General features: G+C 45.1%; 2 protein-coding genes across 3 annotated transcripts; both read right to left on the bottom strand.

The window, feature by feature from the left end:
• Positions 1–3,517: 3,517 nt before the first annotated feature.
• Positions 3,518–9,614, bottom strand: LOC308576956 (lipocalin-15-like). Its single transcript, XM_081177081.1, has 6 exons — positions 9,491–9,614; positions 7,175–7,299; positions 6,901–6,968; positions 5,615–5,713; positions 3,977–4,078; positions 3,518–3,733 (listed from the first exon to the last, which is right to left on the bottom strand). The coding sequence occupies exons 1-6, from the start codon at positions 9,584–9,586 to the stop codon at positions 3,714–3,716; spliced, it is 510 nt and encodes a 169-aa protein (XP_081033207.1). The 5' UTR covers positions 9,587–9,614; the 3' UTR covers positions 3,518–3,713.
• Positions 9,615–15,770: 6,156 nt separating this feature from the next.
• Positions 15,771–22,906, bottom strand: LOC308576954 (major urinary protein 3-like). 2 transcript variants are annotated; one of them, XM_081177076.1, is made up of 7 exons: positions 22,611–22,758; positions 21,543–21,664; positions 20,940–21,007; positions 18,876–18,971; positions 17,606–17,707; positions 16,645–16,673; positions 15,771–15,947 (listed from the first exon to the last, which is right to left on the bottom strand). In XM_081177076.1, exons 1-6 carry the CDS (start codon positions 22,716–22,718, stop codon positions 16,660–16,662), a joined length of 510 nt encoding a protein of 169 aa, XP_081033202.1. In that variant the 5' UTR covers positions 22,719–22,758; the 3' UTR covers positions 15,771–15,947; positions 16,645–16,659. The 2 variants fall into 2 exon arrangements, with proteins under 2 accessions (XP_081033202.1, XP_081033203.1); XM_081177077.1 differs by lacking the exon at positions 17,606–17,707 and having other exon boundaries at positions 22,611–22,906.
• Positions 22,907–23,764: the final 858 nt, after the last annotated feature.

Genomic DNA, 23,764 nt, shown 5'->3' with positions numbered 1-23,764 from the left:
CATAGGACAAAACTATACACAGTATCTGGAATAACCTTTAAAAAACAAAAGCTGCATATTTCATTATAAAGTGTTCGTTTTACAAAAATGAATAAAAGGAGATAAGTTTACAGTCAATTTGCTCCATAGTTGTATTTTTCATTTTTCTCACATGGTGAGTTTAATTTCAAAATCCACCATTTGGTTTATCCATTACCTGAAGGAGGGTGTAACTTGTATTCTCAAATATTATGCACAGAGAATCCTGGCTGTTGTGACTAAGAGGGGTGCTAATTCTTTGGTTTTGGTAATTTAGTTCATTCATGCAGTTCAAGTGTGTGTGTGTGTGTACAGTGTATCTAATGGAGCTGAATATCCTAGGATCACTCTTTAAAAAAAAATTCCAATACCTTATGTGCCATAAAGCATTCCTGCCATTTTTGTTAAATTCTTTTTATTGAAAATTTTCAGTGAAAAGGGGAAAGGGAAAATAAAAATAAAAAGAATACTTGAAATTGTGATACGGCACGGAGTATAGATATATAAGCAATACAGTTATTCCAACTACTGGGGGGGAAATGCTAGCAAGACATAATTTTTATAAATGCGTTTTTCTTAAATTCTTGTCCTTTTTAAAATTTCCAACACATTGGAAGTTAGGTGGGGATGAGTGAACCATATGAAATGGAGGCTTATTGATATATGTCATGTGGGAGAGGGGTTTTTTCTGTTGTAATTATTTTATATATATGGCTGTGGACAGGATGCCTGCATTGCAGGGAGTTGGACTAGCCACCTTGATCAAAAAGACACCTACGCCTCTGTCTTATTAAAAATACAATATGCATTGCCTGGATAAGTACTAGATAGCAGCACTCTACAACAGCCATATAACACTGATAATACCATCTGTTCAGAAGTTCATTATTTATAGGAAAGGTTGAGATGTGGTAATGATGAAGTAAACAGATGGCTATATCAGAGGAAACAGTAGCACTTTCCCTCTTGTGATTGTGTCAAATTGTGTAAACCCACAATACATTTTGTGCCAACGGTTGTAACATGCAAAAAGCTTCACTCCTGTGACATCAACATGTTTTACGTTTCTTTAGCTCTATTGGTTGAAGGGGTCTTGGCAGTCAATGCACCTGTGTTACATCCAGGAGATTCCAGGGCTTGAAAATGCTCCTGCCTGACAACATTCAGACCATGACACAGTTAGCTAAAACCAGTATTAAGGGTAAAGGTAAAGGTACCCCTGCCCGTACGGGCCAGTCTTGACAGACTCTAGGGTTGCACGCTCATCTCACTAGGCTGGGAGCCAGCGCTGTCCACAGACACTTCCGGGTCACGTGGCCAGCATGACGAAGCTGCAGCTGGCGAGCCGGCACCAGCGCAGCACACGGAAACGCCGTTTACCTTCCCACTGGTAAGCGGTCCCTATTTATCTACTTGCACCCGGGGGTGCTTTTGAACTGCTAGGTTGGCAGGCGGTGGGACCGAACGACGGGAGCGCACCCCGCCGCGGGGATTCGAACCGCCGACCATGCGCTCGGCAAGTCCTAGGCGCTGAGGTTTTACCCACAGCGCCACCAGGGTATGTATATACAAAGTAATGCCCAGAACAGATCATCCATATGAAATGCTAAATACCCATTCTTGAACCCTAACTTCAGCTAGCTGGCTCTCCTCCTCCAAACCCTTTCTCCCTCCCATCTCATTCTTCTCATTCTTTGTCCTCCGTTTTTCATCTTTCCAATTGCCAGTCTCGCCACACATTCCAGCTGCTTCTCTGACTCCCAACTGTGGGATAACCAGCATCATACAACCAATATGCTTAATGCATGAAGTGGTTAATACCATAAAGTAAGCTGTCCTGCCAGGCTTAACCTAGGTCACTTCCCCTCACCTTGGGAGGAAATAGGTAAACAAGCTGATTGTCACAAACACACCCATCTATCTGATGAACTTGGTGTGTGGAAAACTGGTTGGTCCAGCTTAGCTGCAGGGCTCGCACAAGCCACTTTTGTGTTCTTATACCATTTAGGAATTTTCACTACATTCTAACTAAGCCACGTTTTACTGGCTGCGCAGGTATCTGAAGTCCACGAACCTGACCTTTGAAGAGTTTTTAAGTAAAGTGATTTTTATGCTGGGGGGAGAGGGAAACCTGAGAAAGTAAGTTTGTAAAAGACATTAAGGAACTCTTTTTCAAGAGCATATTTTAAAGGTCTAACCACCTATATTCCCATCCTGTACTTTGTTCCTTATTTTGTGATTTTAAATATTTGCTGGAGTTCTCATGCCAAAGAGTACTTGCCCCAAACCTGGCACCCAGGAATTCTCCTTTCTATATAGTGTTATGAATTAGGGAAGTTAAACTGGATGCAAGACCCCACTAATCACTGGAATCAGCAAGTGATAAAATCTAAATCAAGCCAAGCTATCTTCCTGGTGAGGTGATAGCCTGGGTGATGAACCATTAAGCAGGATTAAGGGATAGTTTGGGAGATGGCAAATACCACCCCTCAATTCAGGGTGGGGGAGAGCCAGGGTTGAGTGTTTGGGGGGCAGGGATGTGACCTGGAAGGAAACACAACAAGCTGGAGAGAAAGAGAACAATTTTTGATGTTTGTTTGAATCCAAGGCTGTGGCTATGAGAGGACCAATTCCCTTTGGGGTGTTAGCTGTGAACCCCTCCATCATTGTCTCAGGTTGTATATATTTGTGAATAAACCATATATCATAAAGATACCACAGTCTCCACTATGCCTCATTCCAAAAGGAAGCATGAACCCAAGGTAAGCACCTGGAATCTTGCACCCCTCAGAGTTTGGGTGGTATGCATCAATATGTTCTGCACCAGCTCCAAGCAACACTCCATTGCTTTTCTCTGCTCTCTGACATACCTCGGCTTATATCCTCTTCTTGATGCTTCCAGGACACTCTTTGGGGATTCCTCCTCACAGAGGATGGGATGGTCCTGAACAGATTGTACTGTGTATGTCCCTAAATCTTGTCAAACCTTTTCTTTTGGAGGGAATTTTGAAATCCCTCCATGTGATGTGTCATAAAACAACTGAAAGGGGCATCACACACACAAACTTACACACTGTCGCTGTGGAGAACAGGCTGGTGTTTGTGTCTGCCTATAAGATATGAAAAGAGCTATTTTGCCAGAATTGGAGCAAACCAGATGCTCCAGGGAAGCCCTACCTGGAGATGTTGATGAGGATAGAACTTCTGTGTGGAAATAAGGCAGGTGCTTTGCAAGAAAACTGTGGCCCTTAATCCACCTTTCCCATTGGCCACACCCACTTTTCTATGATTGGCTGCACAGAGAGCACAAAGAAGAACTCTTAATATCTTAATATCTTTCAAAATTCTTATTATTGCTGTTACAACAGCAACTTGTTATAATACGGTGATTTCCTTTCCTTTATATTACACATTTTTGCAATGCTAACCCCTTGAAGTTATGAAGGTGGCCTATAGATTTGTAGGGTAAATTGATTAAGTGAAAATAAATTGAACACGCTTATATGGGTCTTGGATGGTTTTATTTCAGTTCCGACTAGTTTTCAAGATAATTAAGTGACTGGTTGTGGTATTGGTGCATCATCTTGTAACATTTATGGGAATGAGATCCAGCTGATTTTCTTTCCAAATGGGAGGGTTTAACAACTTTGATTCACCTTTGCAGTCACACACAGTTCCAGGTTCAGATGTCTTACTCATACATCTGCGCAAGAATCTGTGGAATAAAAGAGATAAAGTCTCAGAACAGGATGTGGAATTGGGACCAGGGTACAGAATGCAAGTAAACACCAACCAGCGGCAGTCAAGTTATACTTCATACTACTTATTTCCCCAACATAAACTACCTTGATCATCATTGCTAGAAAATTGTGATCCGTTTTGTTTAAAGAAAAAAGAAATTGCATCACTATTTATCTCAAATCTAGAAATAATAAGGCATAAGAGAACCTCGTATTACCAGATCTCTGAAGATAGATGATCTTGTCGACACACAGATCCATTGACGTTGCAATCTCCTTGTATATTTCTATCACTTCCGTTGATGCTTCCTCTTCCCTGACTTCAGACCCCCCCAAAAGTTGTCACATTGAGAAATAAGAGGGAGAAAAAAAGAGATGGAACATACTTATTTTGGATCTCAAGCAACAAACGCATTTTGGATCTGAAGCACATAGTTAAAGGATGAAATCTGCCACAAAAGGGATGTGGATGGCTTCAAAAGGAAGTTTTTAATGGCTGTTGTTTTATTGTGATTTTAATATTTGGTTGGGAGTCACGCAGAGTGACTGGGACATCCCAGTCTGATGGGCGGCATATAAATAATAAAATTATTAGATTAATATTATTTTCTAAAGGGGATAGGGGAATAGAACAGACACTATAAATAATCCATGCTGTGTGGCTTCCCAACATTGCATTGCAATGCAGATGCAGTGTATCACATCAGTATATTCTGAAATACTTGCTGTGCTGGCTGAATAGTCTTTCAAATGCTAACTGCACCGCAGCAATAAAATATGCTGTACTTGTTTTAGCTTAGAAAGTCTTTAGAGGCATATGGTGGGAGAAGAGCTTCTTGCGTGTGCCTTCAGGGAGCCAGTTTGTATAGCGCATTATGCTGCTGCAGATTCAGAGTGCTCTAAAGCCCTTCTGCAATGCAATGATGCCCTGGCCCAAAAGACTCCATTTTCACTTTGCTCCTGCTCTCCTGTCTGTATCTCTGTACCTGCCTTTCTCTATCTATATCCCACTAGAGAAGACTTTATAAGACAAAGCACATCTGGCATGTATGACAACTACCACCCCCAGTTCCAAACATTCCCTTTTCAGGAAAGGTGCTCAAGAGAACATTGGTCCTGTGGCTTCAGGCATGCTAAGAGGAAACGAGTTATCTAGGCCCATTTCTGGTTGATTTTTGACCTGGGATTGGTCTGCTCAGCACAATGGATGGCTTATATTAGAGAAGAGAATGGGCCTGCTCTTGCTTCTTCATGGGTGCAGTGATTTTGGATACCATTGACCATGGTACAGTGGCCTAGCGTGGGTTGCCAGCACCTGGGGCCTCGCAGAGAGGAGGGAGGGAGGGAAACGGATGGAGTACACATGCACATTCAACTGCCTAATGGCATCTGTGTCACCCACAGAGATAAGAAGAGTCGTTCCATTGTCTGGAGAGGTCACTTCCTGGTTTGCATGGAGAAGCTGTTATCAGTTGAGCCCAGCAACAGAAGCATGCTGCTGTATTGAGGCAGCAGCAAGTGTTGAAAATTTGTTCCCCCCAACAATTTTGCACCTGGGGCAACTGTCCCTGTGCCGCCTCCATGCTACACCAGTGCCATCATATTCTCCTGGACCAGCTCTGTGGTTGGGGAGGTGAACGCTACTCATTTTGAAAGAGGAGCTTTGGTTGAGGTGATTTGGAGTAGAGATGAAGAAACTTAATCTCTGCTTCAAATTGCACAACAGAGGGTGGAGGAAGGCTTTCAGAGGATCTAACACTCTTGTATATTTGCAGCTAGCCAGTATACCTGACACATTCAGTAGCCTCATATTTACATCCCACAACACACTCTTTCCCATCAATGAAGACACATACCGTATAGCTGCAGGACCTCCATTTCTTGTGTGTGAACGAAAATAATGGCGTAATGGACGTAATCTGTCTTCATGATGTAAATGGTGGTCTTCCCTGCATCTGAATCAGGACCACAAAAGAGATCCTTTAAGGGCACACACTTCTCTTACAGTTTGGTGCAGCAGTTACCTCAGATGGGCATATGCCTTGGGGGGGGGGGGCGCGCGGTTCCAAGTAGAACTGATTCCACCCCCACCCCAGTTCTCCAATGTATTGGCAGTGACATCGCCATACAAGGTTTTGCTGGAGAAAGTGGATAGAAGCTTTCCTTCCTCTCTCATAGCACTAGAATTCATGGGCATCCAATGCTGCTGAATGCTGGAAGACTTGGGACATTTAAAAGAAAGCACTTTCTTACGCAGTGCATACTTAAACTAACACTGGTCTTGAAAGACCTACATTGGCTCCCAGTACGTTTCCGAGCATAATTCAAAGTGTTGGTGCTGACCTTTAAAGCCCTCAATGGCCTCGGCCCAGTATATCTGAAGGAGCGTCTCCACCCCCATCATTCTGCCCAGACTCTGAGGTCCAGCGCCGAGGGCCTTCTGGCGGTTCCCTCATTGCAAGAAGCAAAACTATAGGGAACCAGGCAGAGGGCCTTCTCGGTAGTGGCGCCCGCCCTGTGGAACGCCCTCCCACCAGATGTCAAAGAGATAAACAACTACCAGACATTCAGAAGACATCTTAAGGCAGCCCTGTTCAGGGAAGTTTTTAATGTATGACATATTGGTGTAATTTTGGTCTTGTGGAAGCCGTACAGAGTGGCTGCGGAAACCCAGCCAGATGGGCGGGGGACAAATAAATTCTTATTCTTATTCCTATTCTTATTCTTATTCTTATTATTCTTAAACTGTGGAACTCCTATAGGAGGCAGTGATGGCCACAAATATGGACGGCTTTAAAGGGTGGGGGAGATCTATTGATGGCTATTAGTCACAGTAGCTATGCTCTGATATCCACAGTTGCAAACAGCAGTGCTCCTGAATACCAGTTTCTGGACCCCACCCCCCCGCATTAAATCAGATTTCTCACTTTTCAGCGAAAATCCAATGTTAACTAAACCCATTGTCAGTAATCCATTTGTGATTATGTCAAGTCCCCAACTGCAACATTAAGCCCCCAACTGGAAGCCCCTATCAGAGGGGGATAGAGGTGGCTTGGAAACAACTTAGCTTCCCATGGGAGGCTGGTTGGAATACTGTGATTTCCTTCCGCCCTGAACAAAGAGTGAATCACTTGTTGTTTACCTGTCCTGTATATTCCAGGCTGCTCATCTGGGAAAAAACGAGTCTGCAATCTTTTACACTCCTTCCCTCTGGAAAGAAAATATAAGATCATGACGCTTCTGCAGAAGTCCCACTATTTGTACCTGCAGCAGCTGAAATTTGGGATTGGAAGCCTCTCCAGATCATTGCATTTTAGTGCCCCCAGCCCCACCCCCGCCCCTTCACTCCAGCAAGTGAACTGATGGGCCTTGCAAAACAAAGGAAGGTGGTCTCAAAGTAATTCAAGAGAACTTACACTGGAACCCGTGTTTTGAAAGCGATGACTCCATTATCAAACACAACTGTAGTATGAATCCTTTTGTCCTCTGATGGTTGACCTTCTTTTATAGCCAGTGCAACGAGGTTCCATTTTCCAGCAAACTAGAAAGAGGAGTTAAGTCAATTTCCTCGCCAAAATTGCATGCATTGGAATGATCCTCTTTCCACTCACATCATTTCAGGAAGCAATGCTCACTCTTTGATGGTAGTGGTGGTGGGGGAATAGTATATAGAAAGCAGAATTCCTGGATGTCAAGATTCAAGTCTGGGGCAAGTACTCTTTGGTAAGAGAACCCAGCAGAGATTTAAAGTAATAAAATATGCAGCAACATCATCATTAATACCCCCCCCAATCTGGCTGGGTTTCCCCAAATGCACGGGGCATCTCCCAGCAGAATAGCAAAACCAATAAAACATCAAACATTTAAAAATTCCCTAAACAGGGCTGCCTTCAGATGTATTCTAAAAGTCAGATAGTTGTTTATTTCCTTGACATCTGATGGGAGGGCGTTCCACAGGGGGGGGGGGACCACTACCAAGAAGGCCCTCTGCCTGGTTCCCTGTAATCTCGCTTCTTGCAGTTAGGGAACCAGCAGGTGACCCTCAGAGGAGGACCTCAGTGTCCAGGCTGAATGATGGAGGTGGAGACGCACCTTCAGGTACACTGGGCTGAAGCCATTTAGGGCTTTAAAGGTCAGCACCAACACTTTGAAGTGTGCTCGGAAACGTACTGGGAGCCAATGAAGATCCTTTAGGACCGGTGTTATATGGTCTCGACAGCCACTCCCAGTCTAGCTGCTGCATTTTGGATTAGTTGTAGTTTCCGGGTCACCTTCAAAGGTAGCCCCACATAGAGCGCATTGCAATAGTCCAAGCGGGAGATAGCTAGAGCATGCACCACTGTGGTGAAACAGTGTGTAGGCAGGTAGGGCCTCAGCTGGCATACCAGGTGGAGCTGGTAGACAGTTGCCCTGGACACAGAATTGACCTGCACCTCCATGGACAGCTGTGAGTCCAAAATGACTCCCAGGCTGCACTCCTGATCCTTCAGGGGCACAGTTTCCCCATTCAGGACCAGGGAGTCCCCCACACCCACACATCCCCTGTCCCCTCCCCAAACAGTACTTCTGTCTTGTCAGGATTCAACCTCAATATGTTAGCTGCCATACATCCTCTAACCACCTCCAGGCACTCACACAGGACCTTCACTGCACTCACTGGTTCTGATTTGAAGAAGAGGCAGAGCTGGGTATCATCCACAAACTGGTGAACACCTAGCCCAAGCCGCCTGATGATCTCTTCTAGTGGCTTCGTATAGATATTTAAAAGCAGCAAAGGGTGTAAATATAGGCTGTTAGACTAAAGTTTGCCATGTAAAGTGAGTTCCAAACCCCCCCCCCCTTTAAACAGTTTCTTTTCAAGGTTTCCTGCTTCTCCAGCATAGGAAAAAGACCACATGTTGGGTAAGTGAAAAACTGGTTTCCTTACAAACCCTCCAAAGGTCAGATTCATGTGCTTCAGAAAAGGTTGCACAGGCAGTAAAACATAGCATAGCTACAAAGTGATGAAGGTTCCTAAATCAGTGGAATAGGAACTCAAGAGTGGCTGATGAGAGCCATGCAGTTGAACTGGAGCAACCAGCTCAAACCTCTTAACATACTGAGTTTTCCAGGTAGACTGAAAGGAGAACAAAGTTCCTCCTAAGCTGAGGTCAAGTGGACATATCTAAGGCTGGTGGGACAGCTTATGCTAAAGTATTAACCCCTTCATGCATTAATTAGACAAGCATATTGGAGAGAGAGATATATATAGGCACACAAACAGCAGAACAAAGATAACATCCTCTCACTCACTTGCATATAGTTCACAGCTATTGGAAGTGCTCTCAACTTCCATAACGCCTGAGTAAATAAGAGACCAAATCCCACTGGCTACATATGTCAAAGATCTCCATGTGCTACTATTTTGGGCCCTCCTTAGAGTAAAGGATTGTTGGGATATCTCCTACCTCCTGCCTGCAGCCCAAGACAGGTGGCCATTGTGTCCCAAAGTTCAAGGACCCAAAATGGCAGTGTCAAATCATTGCCTCACTGTGGCTTTGGAGCCTTGAACTGACTGCTGGGAGGCATTCAACACTTCTCTTGCTGCCACAACACTGCAGTAGCTGCCATTTTGTAATGGGACAAGTGTCTCCATCAGAAATAGAGCTGACAGATGTAGTATCCCCACCTGCCCTCTACTCTCTGCTTTGGTCTGCATAAAAACACCCATTTGGAGATACGTTTGTGGTTACCTTTGTGATATCGAAGTCTGGCTGAACATTGACAAGGGCTGAAGCATGAAGCAAGTATAGAAAGGTCAATGCCAAACTCAACAGTGGATGTTTCATCCTTGCAATGGTCTCTAGCTGGGCAAGATCTGCAGTGTCAGTATAGATCTTCCTTCCTCAAAACTTATCCAAGAGTATCCACCCACCCATCTCTTTGAAGCTATTTCTGTACCGGAAAGGAAGATTACTGGGTTATTTTGAGAAGTAATTGTTTCATTAGTAGGCATCATCCGAAACATATAGGACACTGTGCTCATCACCACTTGTTCTGCTGGAAATCTAATGAGTCAACCTGTAACTAGATCCCACTCCAAAGGTGAATGGGAATATTGCCAACCTTCATCAAGGATTTTAGCACCCCCTTTTTATGGAGAGGTGGGAAAGTATTTTTTTAAAAAAATAATATTTATTGAGAATTTAAAATTACAAAGAAAGAAAGGAAAAAACAAGAAATAAAAGGAAAAGGAAAAAAGGCAAGCAAAAAGAGAAATTAAACAATACAAGTCAATAACAGCAGAAATCGAAGAGAAAACAAAACACACAATACACCAATAACAAGAAAAAACACACAAAAATAAACAAAAAAAAATTAAGAACAAATCTAATGTTCCCAAATCTTTATCTTTCATTAACTTGTTTCATCGACCTCCTCACACCTCCCTTTTTTGTATTCTAATTATTAATTATCTCAGCAAATCCTTTCCATCTTTCACAATATTCTGCCATTAAATTACCTTAATTTATTTTAACCTTATCTTACCATAAAAAGCCCTAAAGCTTAAAACTTAAATCTTATTTATACATAATTCTTTTTCACATAACATATTTATACATAATTCTTTTTAACTTTTCTACTAAAGCCAAATAGTTTCATTCCAACATTTTTCTAATACTCATTAATTTTACAGTGATTTTCTAAATAAAATTTTTAAAACTTTCTTCCAATCTTCATCCATCGTCTCTTCTTCCTGGTCTCTGGTTTTGTCAGTCCTTTCTATCCCATCCATCTAGTTCATCAACCTGGTGACCTTCTATCCGAGGCTCTTAAGTCTTTTCCATGTCCCTTCTGCAGGTCTTCTTCATGTTTATACCTGCACTTTGCTTTATTTTCTGCCAATCTTATTCTTAATTTCCTTCCTTTCTCTCGGGGAGACTCCGACTTGACAATATCTTTATCCCTTCTCAACAAGTCAGCCCATTCTCCATAGTCGACATTGAAATCCAAAAGATATTTAAAGACATGCTTCAAAGTCCCTCCAAGGTTAAGGGCCCCCACAACTCCAAACTCCCCCTGGCCCAAGGTCAAATCCGAGAAGTCAAAACATCCCTGCATAGGGGGGTCTACCCAACTTCCCATCTCCAGACCAAACAGTACTCCATCTCTCCAAATCTGACTTTCTCCAGGTTCTGTCGTCAGAGACAACAACTTATGTTCCTTCAGGGCCGCAGCTCTCTCCATTTCTACTACTTGAGGTTCAGCAACAACCTCCTCCTTTATCTTCTTCGCCACTTGCTCTGTCAGAGCACATTCCTGGGTTAACTCCTGAGTGGTTTCTATATAGGTATTCACGGTTTGTCCAAAATTGCCAACTGCAACAGTCATCAAATCCATCTTCTCATGTAGCTGTTCCAGTAAAGTGCTTGTTTTGCAAAAAGCAAGCACTAAAGCTTCTTCTGGGCACATTCTTGTTCAAGGTCAAAGTCTAGTCTCACAATCTTTAATCTTTGCAGCTGCAGAATTCCCCAGATCGACTCTAACAACAGTTTCACAAGCTCCCTCTAGAGGAAGCAATTTCTAATTATATCCGTCTTTTTAAAAGCAGATCTAGCAACAAAGTTTCTTTCGTTTTTCAGATATTTTGTTCCTTTTGAGTGCAAAAGGGGACATTGGAATCAATATGTTTCTCTTTTTTAACTAATTGTCAAAAACGTTTTGTCCACAGTCGGTGAACTACCCCAAAGCGTCTGTCTCTGACACTGCGCTCCCAGGTTCAAGACGATGGAAATTTATCTTTCTTTACTCTATCTTCTGCAGGTTTGAACAGTCTAAAGAGATTCCCCCCCTCTTCTCCTGCTTCCAAGGGGGGTTTAGTAATTTTAAACTGATGGAAATTTGGTCTTTTACAAACGACTTTCCAGACTCTAGCTTGCAATGTCTTTGCTTCAATCTATTTACAAAAGCAGAAGGCAGACTTCCTGTTTAGACCTTCCCGCTTCGGTGCCAAATTAATAAGTTTCATAATCCAATTTTCCGTTCTACTCACGGGCAGTTGTTTAAAATCCAATTGTCCACAGGAAAAAGTCAGCGCTCTCCGGCAACAGCAATGCGGCTTCACTCCGTGAAAAAAGCAGTCGATTCGAAGCACCGCGCCATTCACCCCACATCACTCCGGATCCCCGAAACTGGGTTTCCCCGCGAGTAGGGGAGGCGCAAAAGGTGCCAGCCGAATCCCACGTCCACAGGCGTCTCCCGCCTGTGGTTTTTAATGGGTCTCCGCCTCGCCGCGGCGGTCCAGACCCTAGTTCTCACGAAGCGGATTGCTCCCGATCAAAGGAAATCCACCATTGCCGGAGGCGCTAACCTGGAAGTCTGAGAGGCGGGAAAGCTTTGGTTGCTCTCAGCAGCCTGGAAGTGTCAATGTTTTATTTAATTATATTTTATGCTCTTCTGCTGAGTCCAGACATCTGTGGGTGTTGCTATTGAATGTCATGTTGGCTAGGGGGGCCACTAGGGGGCGCATTGGAAGATGGCCGACAATACCATCTCTCTGACCCACACGGGGTAATTAAGAGGCTGTTATGGGAGTAGGCAGCCTCCCTTGTTGCCCCAAGGAAATGGGGAACACTGCCCTTGCCTGCTGTGCCCATAAATCACCCCCTAATTCGAAAGAAGGGGGTGAGGGCCCTAGGCAGAATGCCCCCGTGTGGACCTCGGCTCTCCTGGACGCTGTCTCTGATTGCGCACTAGTTGCAGCAATTTGGAATAATTAATTACAAAAGAAGCAAATGCACATATTTCAAGTGAAGAAGGGGAGTGAAGTCTGCTAATTTAAGTGACCTCTGCGAAAGAAGACGATGGGTTGGAGAAACAGGAATATTTTACGATGAAGGTACACCAAAGGCTGGGTATGTTGACAACTTGACTGAATGGGGGACGGGGACCTTTTTTACTTTCCTTCTATGTGATTTATAAGAACCCCTCCTCATTAGAATCGTCGGTTGAACTGACCCAAGCAGGATGATTAAGGTCTGTGTGGAGATAAACTTTAACTAAAAGTATGCTTTATGGAGACCGAGAAGCAATAAGAGCTTTTGGGAATGGTGCAGGAATTAATTCAGAGTCACCATCTTGCCAAAGGATTTATAGCCGGGAGGAAGAACGGACTTGTTTTCAGACTGCATTCCTAGTGAATCTCCTCAGAGGTTTTGAGAAAGGAGGCAGATTGGTGAAGATTAATGACGCTAAGACTGTTTTGATGTATGGAAGTGATGTTATATGGAAATAAAAAAATAATAATATCCATGCAGGATTACAAACTGCTCTAACCAGCTTGCGGAGATTATCAGAGGTCACAAAGAGAAAGGAAAAATATATGAAAATAACAACAAGAGATGTGGAAAAACAATAAGGAAGGACTGGATAGTACTGTGAGCATCATAAGGTTAGATTTATGGACATTAAAACAGCAGTAAGAAGCAAGAAGTTGATTGGATCCCCTTCGAAACTTGAAATATGGGTACCCCCAACAAAAATTTAAAATTCGGCTGTGTAATTTGGAATTTATGTAATTTGGTTTGATTTGATGTGATTGGTCGGTTAATAAAAAATTATTCTTAAACGAATGTCATGTTGGTTCGCAATAAGACCTTCCTCACCCATGACCTGATTATGGATGAGGAGGCTTATCTGGTCTATATAAATGAGACTTGGGCTGGTGAACAGGGTGCAGTTGGTGTCACTCAGTTGTACCCACCAGGTACTTGACCCACCAGGCACACTTGAGGACTGGGGAGCGGGAGTTGCTGTGGTCTATAGAGATTTGAGGGAGCGGGTGGCACTGAGGTCTAAACCACTGAGCCTCTTGGGTTTGCCGATCGGAAGGTCAGCGGTTCAAATCTGTGCAACAGGGTGAGTTCCTGTTGCTCTGTCCCAGCTCCTGCCAACCTAGCAGTTCGAAAGTGTACCAGTGCAAGTAGATAAATAGGTACTGCTGCGGCGGGAAGCTTAACAGCATTTCCATGCGCTCTGGCTTCCGTCACAGTGTTCCATTGCACCAGAAGCGGTTTAGTCATTCTGGCCACCTGACTCGGAAAGCTGTCTGTGGAAAAACGTCGGCTGACTCTGCCTGAAAAGTGAGATGAGCACCGCAACTCCATAGTTGCCTTTGACTGGACTTAACTGCATAGGGGACTTGGACATTTATCTTTTTAAAAATAGAGACTCTCTCTCTCCAGGCTCTTTGTCCAGCTGGCAGGGATCTAGTGTGTGTTGGGACAGATTTGGGATTCTGCTGGTTTACGACCCACCTCGCTGTCCAGCAGTCTGCCTGCCTGAGCTCAGAGGCGGAGCTAGCTGCTCTGGCACCCGGAGTGGCACACATGCTGTGTATCTGGGGGCAGGGCCATGGGGGAGGGGCACGCGTCCCAGGGGGGCAGAGTGAGACACCCATGGGGTGTGTGTGGAGCAAGATGCTCATGGCAGACTGCGTCGGGGGGGGTAGGGAGCTGTGCCCCTTTGCCGGCAGCCTTCCTCCCTTCCCTCTTCCTTTTGACAGCTCTGGGGAGGCTTCCCCTCCCCCAGGAAGCAGTTCGGGAGCATGGGGCAATGGTGCGCCGCTCACCCGTGACTTCCAAGCCTCCCCGAGCTGTCAAAACGAAGGGGGAAGGGGCAAAGGCCACTGGCAAGGTGGCATACCTCCATCCCTTCCCCGACGGCTTGGGGTAGGCTTGGGAGTCACAGGCGGGCTCACAATTTCATGACTGCCTCTTAACACTGGCGGAGGAACAGTATTGAGGAGGGAGCAGACCGGCCCCGGTACCACTATTCCAGCAGGGTGCCATCGCTGCACCCCCCTGGATATGTGCCGCACACCACCCCACGTGCGACCGGGCGCCAGGCCCCCACAAGTGGCGCATCACGGCCCCAGAACGCACGCCACACCACTGCAGGTGGCATGCCACGTCCCTGGGGGCACCAGCCACGCCCCCGCCTGCTCTCCGCCCCCGATATCGGAGCATGCAGCTTTGCCATGGCCTCTTAAGATAGTTCAGAAATTTCAGCTGGTGCAGAATTTGGTGACTTGAATGCTCACTGGGGCAAGATGGTTGAGCATATTACACCGAACCTGGCCCGGCTAAGGTGAACCTGATTTTGGTTTGACTCCCTTCTTGTTGTCTGAATTGATCAAAAATATTTCCAGAGGTTTAGGAATGGGAAGTCCTTCACTGTACAGAACTGGTTATGCTACTGTCCATTTCTTTCGCCCTGTGATGCCTGCGAGGCTTTGCTTTACACTAATGAGCACATCATCTTACGTCAGAGATAATAAAACTGAGATGTCATCAGTCTGCATGCCATCAGTCCTGGGGTTGGTGTGTATGATGGGCTGATGCGATATGGCAGCATATGGTGCAATCAGGAGTATGAAATACAACGTTGCCAAATGAAATCATGTACACAATGTGGACTGGGTCGTTTATACATGACCATCTTTGTATCTCCTCAACAGGAGCCAGTCAACAAATTTTATTATCATTATTGGGTTCAGCACCTTGATATTAGAAAAAGAGAGAGGCTGTTTTCATTTCAGAGGCATTTTGTGTATTGTGAAATTTAGGAAGTTCCACTACTTTCTAACTAAGACAGGTTTTACTGCCTATGCAATTTTCTGAAGTCCATGAACATGACCTATAATGAGTTTATAACTAAACTATGTTTTATTTTCCAAGCTTGTGGTCTCCATGGGGAAGAAGGAAACTTTAGAAAGGTTTTTTCCCCCCAATGGGGATATTTTGGAATTCACTGTAGAGAGCATATTTTAAAGGTCCAACAACCTATATTTCCATGCTTTACTTTGCTGTGCATTTTGTGATCTCGACTGGAGTTCTCTCACCAAAGAGTGCTTGCCCCAAGCCTGGATCTCAGAATCCAGGATTTTTCCTTTTTATATAGTGCTATGAATTTGGGGTGTACACATAATAGTTTTCTTTCTCTTAAGGCCAATTGACAAGAAAACAGTACCACTTATGTGATTAGAATACCATTTATGAATATGTATCTGATCCAAATGATTCAAGTTTTCTTTCCAAATGGAATGGTTCACAATGGTAGTTGGTATTTGCAATGCAGGAGGCAGATTCCAGGATGATTCCTCCATCCCCATCCTCACGCAGACATCTTTCCCATGTTATTTTTGGCTTTCTGCATGGAATTGCAAAAGACAAGAAATCCCATTATCACAGCAAGAGGTGGGGACCTTGGCCCATGGAGAAAACCCACAAAGGTTGCAGTTGTATTCCTCTGGACCCTGCTCCTGGTCATTTAACAAAAGCCTGATTTGCCGATGTTTTCAAATGATAATGTTCCTACTCTCCAGGCCATAGGTGATAACTGCCCTGGGACTTGTGGGTAGAGGGTAGTACATAAAATCCTTATAATCTTAATAATAATATCAGCAAATCAGCAGGAAGATGTCAGTGTCAGATTCAGTTGGATGCTGGAGGAGTCTCAGGTCTGAACTAGCTAAAATTATCAGTGTTCATGGAGACTTCTGCCTGAGGCCTGGGGATACCTTTGAAGGTGTCCCAGAAACTACAACTAATCCAGAACGTGACAGCTAGACTGGTGACTGGGAGTGGCCGCTGAGACCATATAACACTGGTCCTGAAAATCTTTATTGGCTCCCAGTATGTTTCCGAGCACAATTCAAAGTGTTGGTGCTGACCTTTAAAGCCCCTGGGACACGAGCCAGCCCCATCCCTGCTTGCTCTCTGTCCCCCGGAGCTGGAGCATGAAGCTCCGCCACTGCCTTAGATATGGCTACTCATGAGTAAACACCACTGAATTCAATAAAGCTTATGACCTCCCAGGTAAGTGTGCAGAGGACTAATTATCTTACCTTTTCCACATCTTCTTATATACAGAGATCTGTGGATGAAAAGAAATGCTGTCAGTGAATGAGCAAGATGTGGGATTGGGTCCAGGGAACAGAACAAGTTAAGGATGATGATGATGATGATTATGTTCCTTATGGGCCATGCTCCACAGCCAACAATAGACTGGCTCTCAGATATCAGTAGGGTTTCTCTTTTTAAAGGATCCATAATGCTTATCTACATGTGGAGAAAACCTTCTCTTGATAAAACCTCAAGGGCCGCTTTTCTCCACGTAAACCAACCTGGATCCTGAACAGTCTATGTCCTTTTACATGTGTTTGTGGGAGGGATGGCTTATGGGTGGGGTTTTTTTTGTTATTTTTCTCCTTTTTATTATGTATTTTTGTGTTTTTATATTGTAATTTTATACTGTGAACTATCCCGAGATCTTCAAATTTTATAAATCCTAATAATGTAAGAAAGTACTTCCTGATGTTTAGTTGGAATCCCCTGTCTTGTAATTGGAATTCACTAGTTCAAAAGCTAGCCTCCAGAGTAGGAGAAATAATAATAATAATAATAATAATAATAATAATAATAATAATAATAATAATAATAATAATTTATTATTTGTAACCTCGCCCATCTGGCTGGGTTTCCCCAGCCACTCTGGGAGGCTTCAACAAATACCAAAAATACACTAATATGTCATACATTAAAAACTTCCCTGAACAGGGAAGAAACGAAGCTAACTCCATCTTCTGTGTGACAGCCCAGGAGACATTTGAAGAGGACTATCCCATCCTCTCTCAATCTCCTCTGCTCCTGGCTAAACACCACCCAACTCCCTCAACTGTTCCTTATCAGGCTTCATATCCAGATTCCAATAATACCTGGTGATCTCTAGAGTCCAAGCGGCTAGCATCATCATCACCATACCTTCAAACCAGGGCGGAGAAAATCTTAAGCATTAATTGCCCTTACTATTTTCGGATACATAGGCGATTGCTTCTGGATCGAATTGCAAATCTGTGGCCAAAGTTTTAAATTTTTCTTTCACTTCATCTGACACAGTCTGTTCCCTGCCTTAAGACACAAAGAAGGAGTTGGCATTGAGAATCAGCATCATAGTGCAGGAGGATAGATCATAGAATGGTACAGTGGGGGTCATCTAGTCCCCTGCAATGCAGGAATCTCAGATAAAGGATCCATGACAGAGGGCCATCCAACCTCTGCTTAAAAACCTCTAAGGAAGGAGAGTCCACAACCTCCTGAGGGAGTCTGTTCCACTGTTGGACAGCTCTCACTGTCAGAAAATACTTCCGGATGTTTAGTCCGCATCTCCTTCCTTGTAACTTGAATTTATTGGATTGAGTCCCACCCTCCGGAGGAGAAAACAAGCTTGCTCCCTCTTCCATGTGACAGTCCTTTCGATATTTGAATATGACTATCATATATTCTCTCAGTCTCTTTTCCAAGCAAAAATAAACACTCCCTCAACCATTCCTCATAAGGCTTGGTTTTCAAACCCTTGATCATCTTGGTTGCCCTCCTCTGCACACATTCCAGCTTGTCAATATCCTCCTTAAATTGTGGCACCCAGAACTGGACGCTGTATTCCAGGTGTGGTTGGACCAAGGCAGAATAGAGTGGTCCTGTGACTTCTTTGGATCGGGACACAATACTTCTGCTGATGCAGCTGAGATTTGCATTAGTTCTTTTTTGCTGCTTCACCACGCTGTTAAGTATCTTAACAAATACCTCTTGTGTGACTTCTTCCCTCCCCGTCCACTGTTTAAGAACAGTTTCAGAAGGAGGAGGTTTGAAATCAAAAACCAGAAGTGTAGGGCAAAGTTCCTTCTCCATTCTGAATTGTCCCATCCTGATGCAACCCTCAGGGGCTTGTGAGGCACATTTGTTGTTGACGTTTTATTGTGATGGTCCAATTATTCTGACAAATCTAGCTGTGGGGTGGTGGTGGATTACTCTATTGGCAATTAGTGGTGGTGTTTACATATCCCTAGACCAGGCATAGGAAACCTTCGGCCCTCCAGATGTTTTGGCCTACAACTCCCACGATCCCTAGCTAACAGGACCTGTGGTCAGGGATGATGGGAACTGTAGTCCAAAACATCTGGAGGGCAGAAGGTTGCCTATGCCTACCTTACACAAACTGGGAGGATGGGTGAGATTTTCAAAAGCTGACAGGTGTGCCCATTATAGCCAAGGGCACCCAAAGAAGCTCCAGACATACCATAGAGCTGTAGCATGCCCATATGCTCCATTAGGAAGTGGATGATATGGTAAGTCTCATAATCTGTATCCACAATGTGTACTGTAGTCTTCTCATCTATTGAAAAAAGAGCCGCAAAATAATAATAATAATAATAATAATAATAATAATAATAATAAATTTTATTTATATCCCGCCCTCCCCAGCCGAAGCCGGGCTCAGGGCGGCTAACAACAATCAAATAATCAAACAGTCAAATAGTCACACAATCTAAAAATATTTCATTATAAAAATTACGGTAATTAAAATCAAATTGATGGCAACCAATTAAGCAAAATTCTGTGCAGGTTGCCAAAGGAGGGAGTCAGGCTGCGCCCTGACCAAAAGCCTGGCGGAACAACTCTGTCTTGCAGGCCCTGCGGAAAGATGTCAGGTCCTGCAGGGCCCTAGTCTCTTGTGACAGAGCATTCCACCAGATTGGAGCCGCAGCCGAGAAAGCCCTGGCTCTAGTTGAGGCCAGCCTAACCTCTCTGAGGCCTGGGACCTTGAGGATGTTATTATTTGCAGACCGTAGGTTTCTCTGTGGGGCATACCAGGAGAGGCGGTCTCGTAGGTACGAGGGTCCTAGGCCGTATAGGGCTTTAAAGGTTAAAACCAGCACCTTAAACCTAATCCTGTACTCCACCGGGAGCCAGTGCAGCTGGTATAGTACTGGATGAATGTGATCTCGCAGCGAAGACCCCATAAGGAGTCTCACCGCGGCATTCTGCACCCGCTGGAGTTTCTGGGTCAGTCTCAAGGGCAGCCCCACGTAGAGCGAGTTACAATAATCCAGTCTGGAGGTGACCGTCGCATGGATCACAGTGGCTAGGTCAGGGCGAGAGAGATAAGGGGCCAACTGCTTAGCTTGGCGGAGATGAAAAATGTCGCCTTTGTTATAGCTGTAATCTGCGCCTCCATAGAGAGGGAGGTATCGAAGAATACACCCAAACTCTTAACGGACGGTGCTGGCACTAATTGCACCCTCGCAAGAGATGGGAGTTGCCCCCTCAATCCCATATCGTCCCGCCCCAGCCAGAGGACCTCTGTCTTCGAAGGATTTAACTTCAACCGGCTCCCACGTAACCATCCAGCCACAGCTTCCAGACATCTGGTCAGTGTGTCTGGGGCCGAGTCAGGATGGCCATCCATCAACAGATAGAGTTGGGTGTCATCAGCATACTGATGGAAACCCAGCCCAAAACTCCGGACAAGCTGGGCGAGGGGGCGCATAAAGATGTTAAAAAGCATCGGGGAGAGAATCGCACCCTGAGGCACTCCACACACCAAGGAGTGGCGCGATGACAATTCCCCCCCAAGCGCCACCCTCTGTCCCCGACCAGAGAGAAACGAGCGCAGCCATTGAAGGACTGTGCCCTAGATCCCTACGTCGGCAAGGCGGTGGTCCAGGAGTTCGTGGTTGACCATGTCAAAGGCTGCTGACAGATCTAGAAGAATCAGCAGCCCCGACCCGCCTCGATCCAGCTGCCTGCGGAGATCATCTGTTAGGGCGACCAGAGCCGTCTCGGTCCCATGACCAGCGCGGAAGCCGGACTGGAATGGATCCAAAGCAGATGTTTCATCCAGAAACCTACCAAGCTGTTCAGCAACTGCTCTCTCAATCACCTTCCCCAGGAATGGAAGATTCGAGACCGGGCGGTAATTGGATAGATCTAAGGGATCTAATGATGTTTTCTTTAAGAGCAGACGCACCACCGCCTCCTTCAGTTCCCCTGGGAATATCCCGGTGCCAAGGGACAAATTGATGATATCCCCCAGGGGGGCCCGCACCTCGTCTGGACACGCTCTAATCAGCCATGACGGGCACGGGTCAAGAGGACAGGTGGTGGGCTTTCCAGATTGGAGGAATCTGTCCACATCTGCTGGAGATATCCGGTCAAAGTGGTCCAATACTGGACTCGAGGACAGTCGAGGGGCCTCCAGTTCCTCCAGTTCCATTAACAGTCATGAGAGTCACTTACACAGATGCAAAAGAAAGGGCGTGCATGTGTTGATGGAGATAATGGAGAAATCTATTAAACTTACCTTCAGTATCGAATTTGGCCTGGTTTATAGGGTATAGAACAACTCTTCTACGCCGACAATCTCCATTTCTGGAAAGAAACGCAGGGTTGTCAAGTTGCTTCCCCACCCAATCAGCTCGCCCCCCTCCCCCAATCTGTGCACAAGATTTCAAAGGGGTTCCAGGTGCTCACCCAGGGCCATGTTTCCTCTGAGAATCAAGTTGTAGTGCCTTTAGGAAATATGGTTTCCTCTGTCCCAGCCTGCCAAGATGGTCCTGACCTTTGCACCCCTTCCCAGCACCCCCCCCCCAAAAAGAACAAATTTTCCTGTGACATCATCTCCATCAGCAGCTTGGAGCTGGCCAGTCCTGGAGTTCTGTGAGGGCCATTGCCCAGTTTCAGAAGAAGAGGGAGCAACTGGAAGCTGCCCAATAGACATTCAGAATCTCAGCTGATGTAATTGACTTTTGGGGATCAGGGATGCAGTTTAGGTGGACCCCTGGGTGTACGACCTAGCCTCCCTGCTGAAAGAGGCAGGGGTAGGTAGGCAACAGGCCAAGCCTCAGGACCCTTCCCTTTATACTGTGAAGGTAGATAATGATCAGAGCAGTGGATGCAGACTTACTTAGGAACATCAATTTTGAGGACCAGTTCTCCATTCTTTTGGGGCTCCATTAAATAGCCATAGACTTCTCTCGTCTGTTTGTCATACTGTACTGTTGCAATAGGAAACCACTTACCAGTGAGCTACAAAGAAGAGGTTTGTTTGTGTGTTATTGAGAAAGACATTTTAATATATATTGTAGACTGGTAGCTAAAGTAGCATAGTGGTCTCAGACTTCCCACTCTGGGCCCCTCTTTCAGAATGGATTCTTTTTCAAGCCACATCTATTATTATTATTATTATTATTATTATTATTATTATTATTATTATTATTATTATTGATAAGAAATACATTGCAAAATGAAAAGAAGCAACTCCTAGCAGTGCTTGATTAATAACACAGAACACAACTACTTTATAAGTACAGTAGCACCTTGGTTCTCAAACTTAATCAGTTCCTGGAGTCCGTTCGCCTCCCGAAACTGTTTGGAAACCAAGGAGCGGCTTCTGATTGGCTGCAGGAGGTTCATGCAGTCGAGCAGAAGCTGCATCAGATGTTCGGCTTCCGAAAAACGTTCACAAACTGGAACACTTATTTCCAGGTTTGGAGCGTTCAGGAGCCAAAACGTATGAGTACCAGGGCGTTCGAGAACTAAGGTACGGCTGTATAAAACAATGCTATATATACATACTACACTGAAATGTTTAAATCTTTCTTTATTGGTCCTTGATTCTTCCTGCTAAACTTGCCATCCTCTCCTGCCACACCAGTGTAGCACAACACAGCCTTGGAGAACCACTGGGTTAGGGCATGGGAGAGACCAGGGTTTGAATTCCTGTTCAGCCATGAAGCTCACAGTCACTGCCTCTCAGCCCAATCTACCTCATAGGGTTGTTGTGGGGATTAAATGAGGAAGGGGAGAACCAGGTACATCACCTTGCGCTCCGTGGAGAAACAGGTGGGTTATAAAGAGGGCACAGTCAGCTTGCAAAGTCTGTAATCAGGTGAACAAGGCTGTGCAAGCTCGATTATTGATAAATTTGTCACCATCCCTAGTTATAAGTGAAGGAGAGAAATGTTCCCATTACCTTCTTTAGATTCAAGTCTGGCACCATCGGAATGGGTACAGGAACCTCGTACTTAGGAACTGCTGAGCAGGTGCCAGCAAACACAATAAGAAGAAGCACAATGTTCATCCTTGCAAGGCTTTGCAGCAGGTCAGGAACGTTTGAAACTTCTGCAGAGACCTTGGCTCTTCAAGCGATGCCTGGATTTATATCCCTCTGCTTATGTCCCCAAATGTCATCTAATGCAGTACAGCCCTGCCATTAAAAGAGGTCGTGGGGTGTTTGAGAGAGAGAACCAGGTGATTTTCAGAACTAATTGTTATCCGTGGTGAGCACATTTTCTAAAAACCCTGGAACACTCTGCCCATCGATGCTTGTTCTGAAGGACTCCAAGGCCTGTGGCCTCCCCTGTTAGTTGTGGGAGGTGGTTTATGGTGAACTTCACCACCAACGGAGGCCTGGGCTGTGATCAAAAGGAGCCGAGAGCCAGTTTTAACTAATGTTAGAATAAGGTTCGCATCTCCAGACCACATTCCTCACCTGGAACATCCCTGGGGCAGGTATTGTGGGAACAAAGGAAATTCAAGTTGCGTTGGCCTCTCCTTTTGGAGATAGCAGGGGTCCATCTGCTCCAAACCCCCAGGACTAATCTTTTGTTGTTGAAATCATGTCTTGCTATGGGCATAGAGACCCATCCAAGTTAAAATACAGTACAGTGGTACCTTGTTTCTCAAACGCCTTGGTACTCAAACAACTTGGAACCCGGGGGGCCACCAGGTGGCTCGTTGGAAGATGGCCGACAATAACATCTCTCTGACCCATACGAGGTAATTAAGGGGCTGCTATGGGAAGTATGCAGTCTTCCTACCCCCCCAGGAGACGGGGGGCGCTGCCTTTGCCAGCAGTGTTCACAGTGCACCCCCTGATCCGAGAGATGGGGGTGCCGAACACTTGGCACGAGCCCTCGGTGAAGTCAGATCTTCCTGACGCCGATTCCAATTAGCGCATGCTGGTTAGCTTCAGCTCGGAATTATAATTGGAAACATATGATTGGAATGAAGCTGAAGCACATACATCAAGTAATGTTCGAGGATAAGACTGCTGATTTATGGATCTCTGTGACCGGGAGTGACGGATGGATAAGTAAATCTTCTGCTGAATCACCACTAGGAGAC

Source organism: Podarcis bocagei (assembly GCF_964188305.1).
Source record: "Podarcis bocagei genome assembly, chromosome: 17".
NCBI lineage: Eukaryota > Metazoa > Chordata > Lepidosauria > Squamata > Lacertidae > Podarcis > Podarcis bocagei.
Note: the sequence above shows the minus strand (reverse complement) of the source record. Positions and strands in the feature narration are given on the sequence as shown.

Bases quoted from the DNA above. Each gene is read 5' to 3' on its own strand.
- LOC308576956 (XM_081177081.1), bottom strand. From the start codon at position 9,586: ATGAAACATCCACTGTTGAGTTTGGCATTGACCTTTCTATACTTGCTT. The intron at 7,300-9,490 runs GTAACCACAAAC...TCCTCTTTCTAG, and splicing joins CAGACTTCGATATCACAAAG to TTTGCTGGAAAATGGAACCT. The intron at 6,969-7,174 runs GTAAGTTCTCTT...TTTTCTTTCCAG, and splicing joins TTCAAAACACGGGTTCCAGT to AGGGAAGGAGTGTAAAAGAT.
- LOC308576954 (XM_081177076.1), bottom strand. From the start codon at position 22,718: ATGAACATTGTGCTTCTTCTTATTGTGTTTGCTGGCACCTGCTCAGCA. The intron at 21,008-21,542 runs GTAAGTCTGCAT...GTTTCTTTCCAG, and splicing joins CTCAAAATTGATGTTCCTAA to AAATGGAGATTGTCGGCGTA. The intron at 18,972-20,939 runs GTAAGTTTAATA...TTTTTTCAATAG, and splicing joins GGCCAAATTCGATACTGAAG to ATGAGAAGACTACAGTACAC.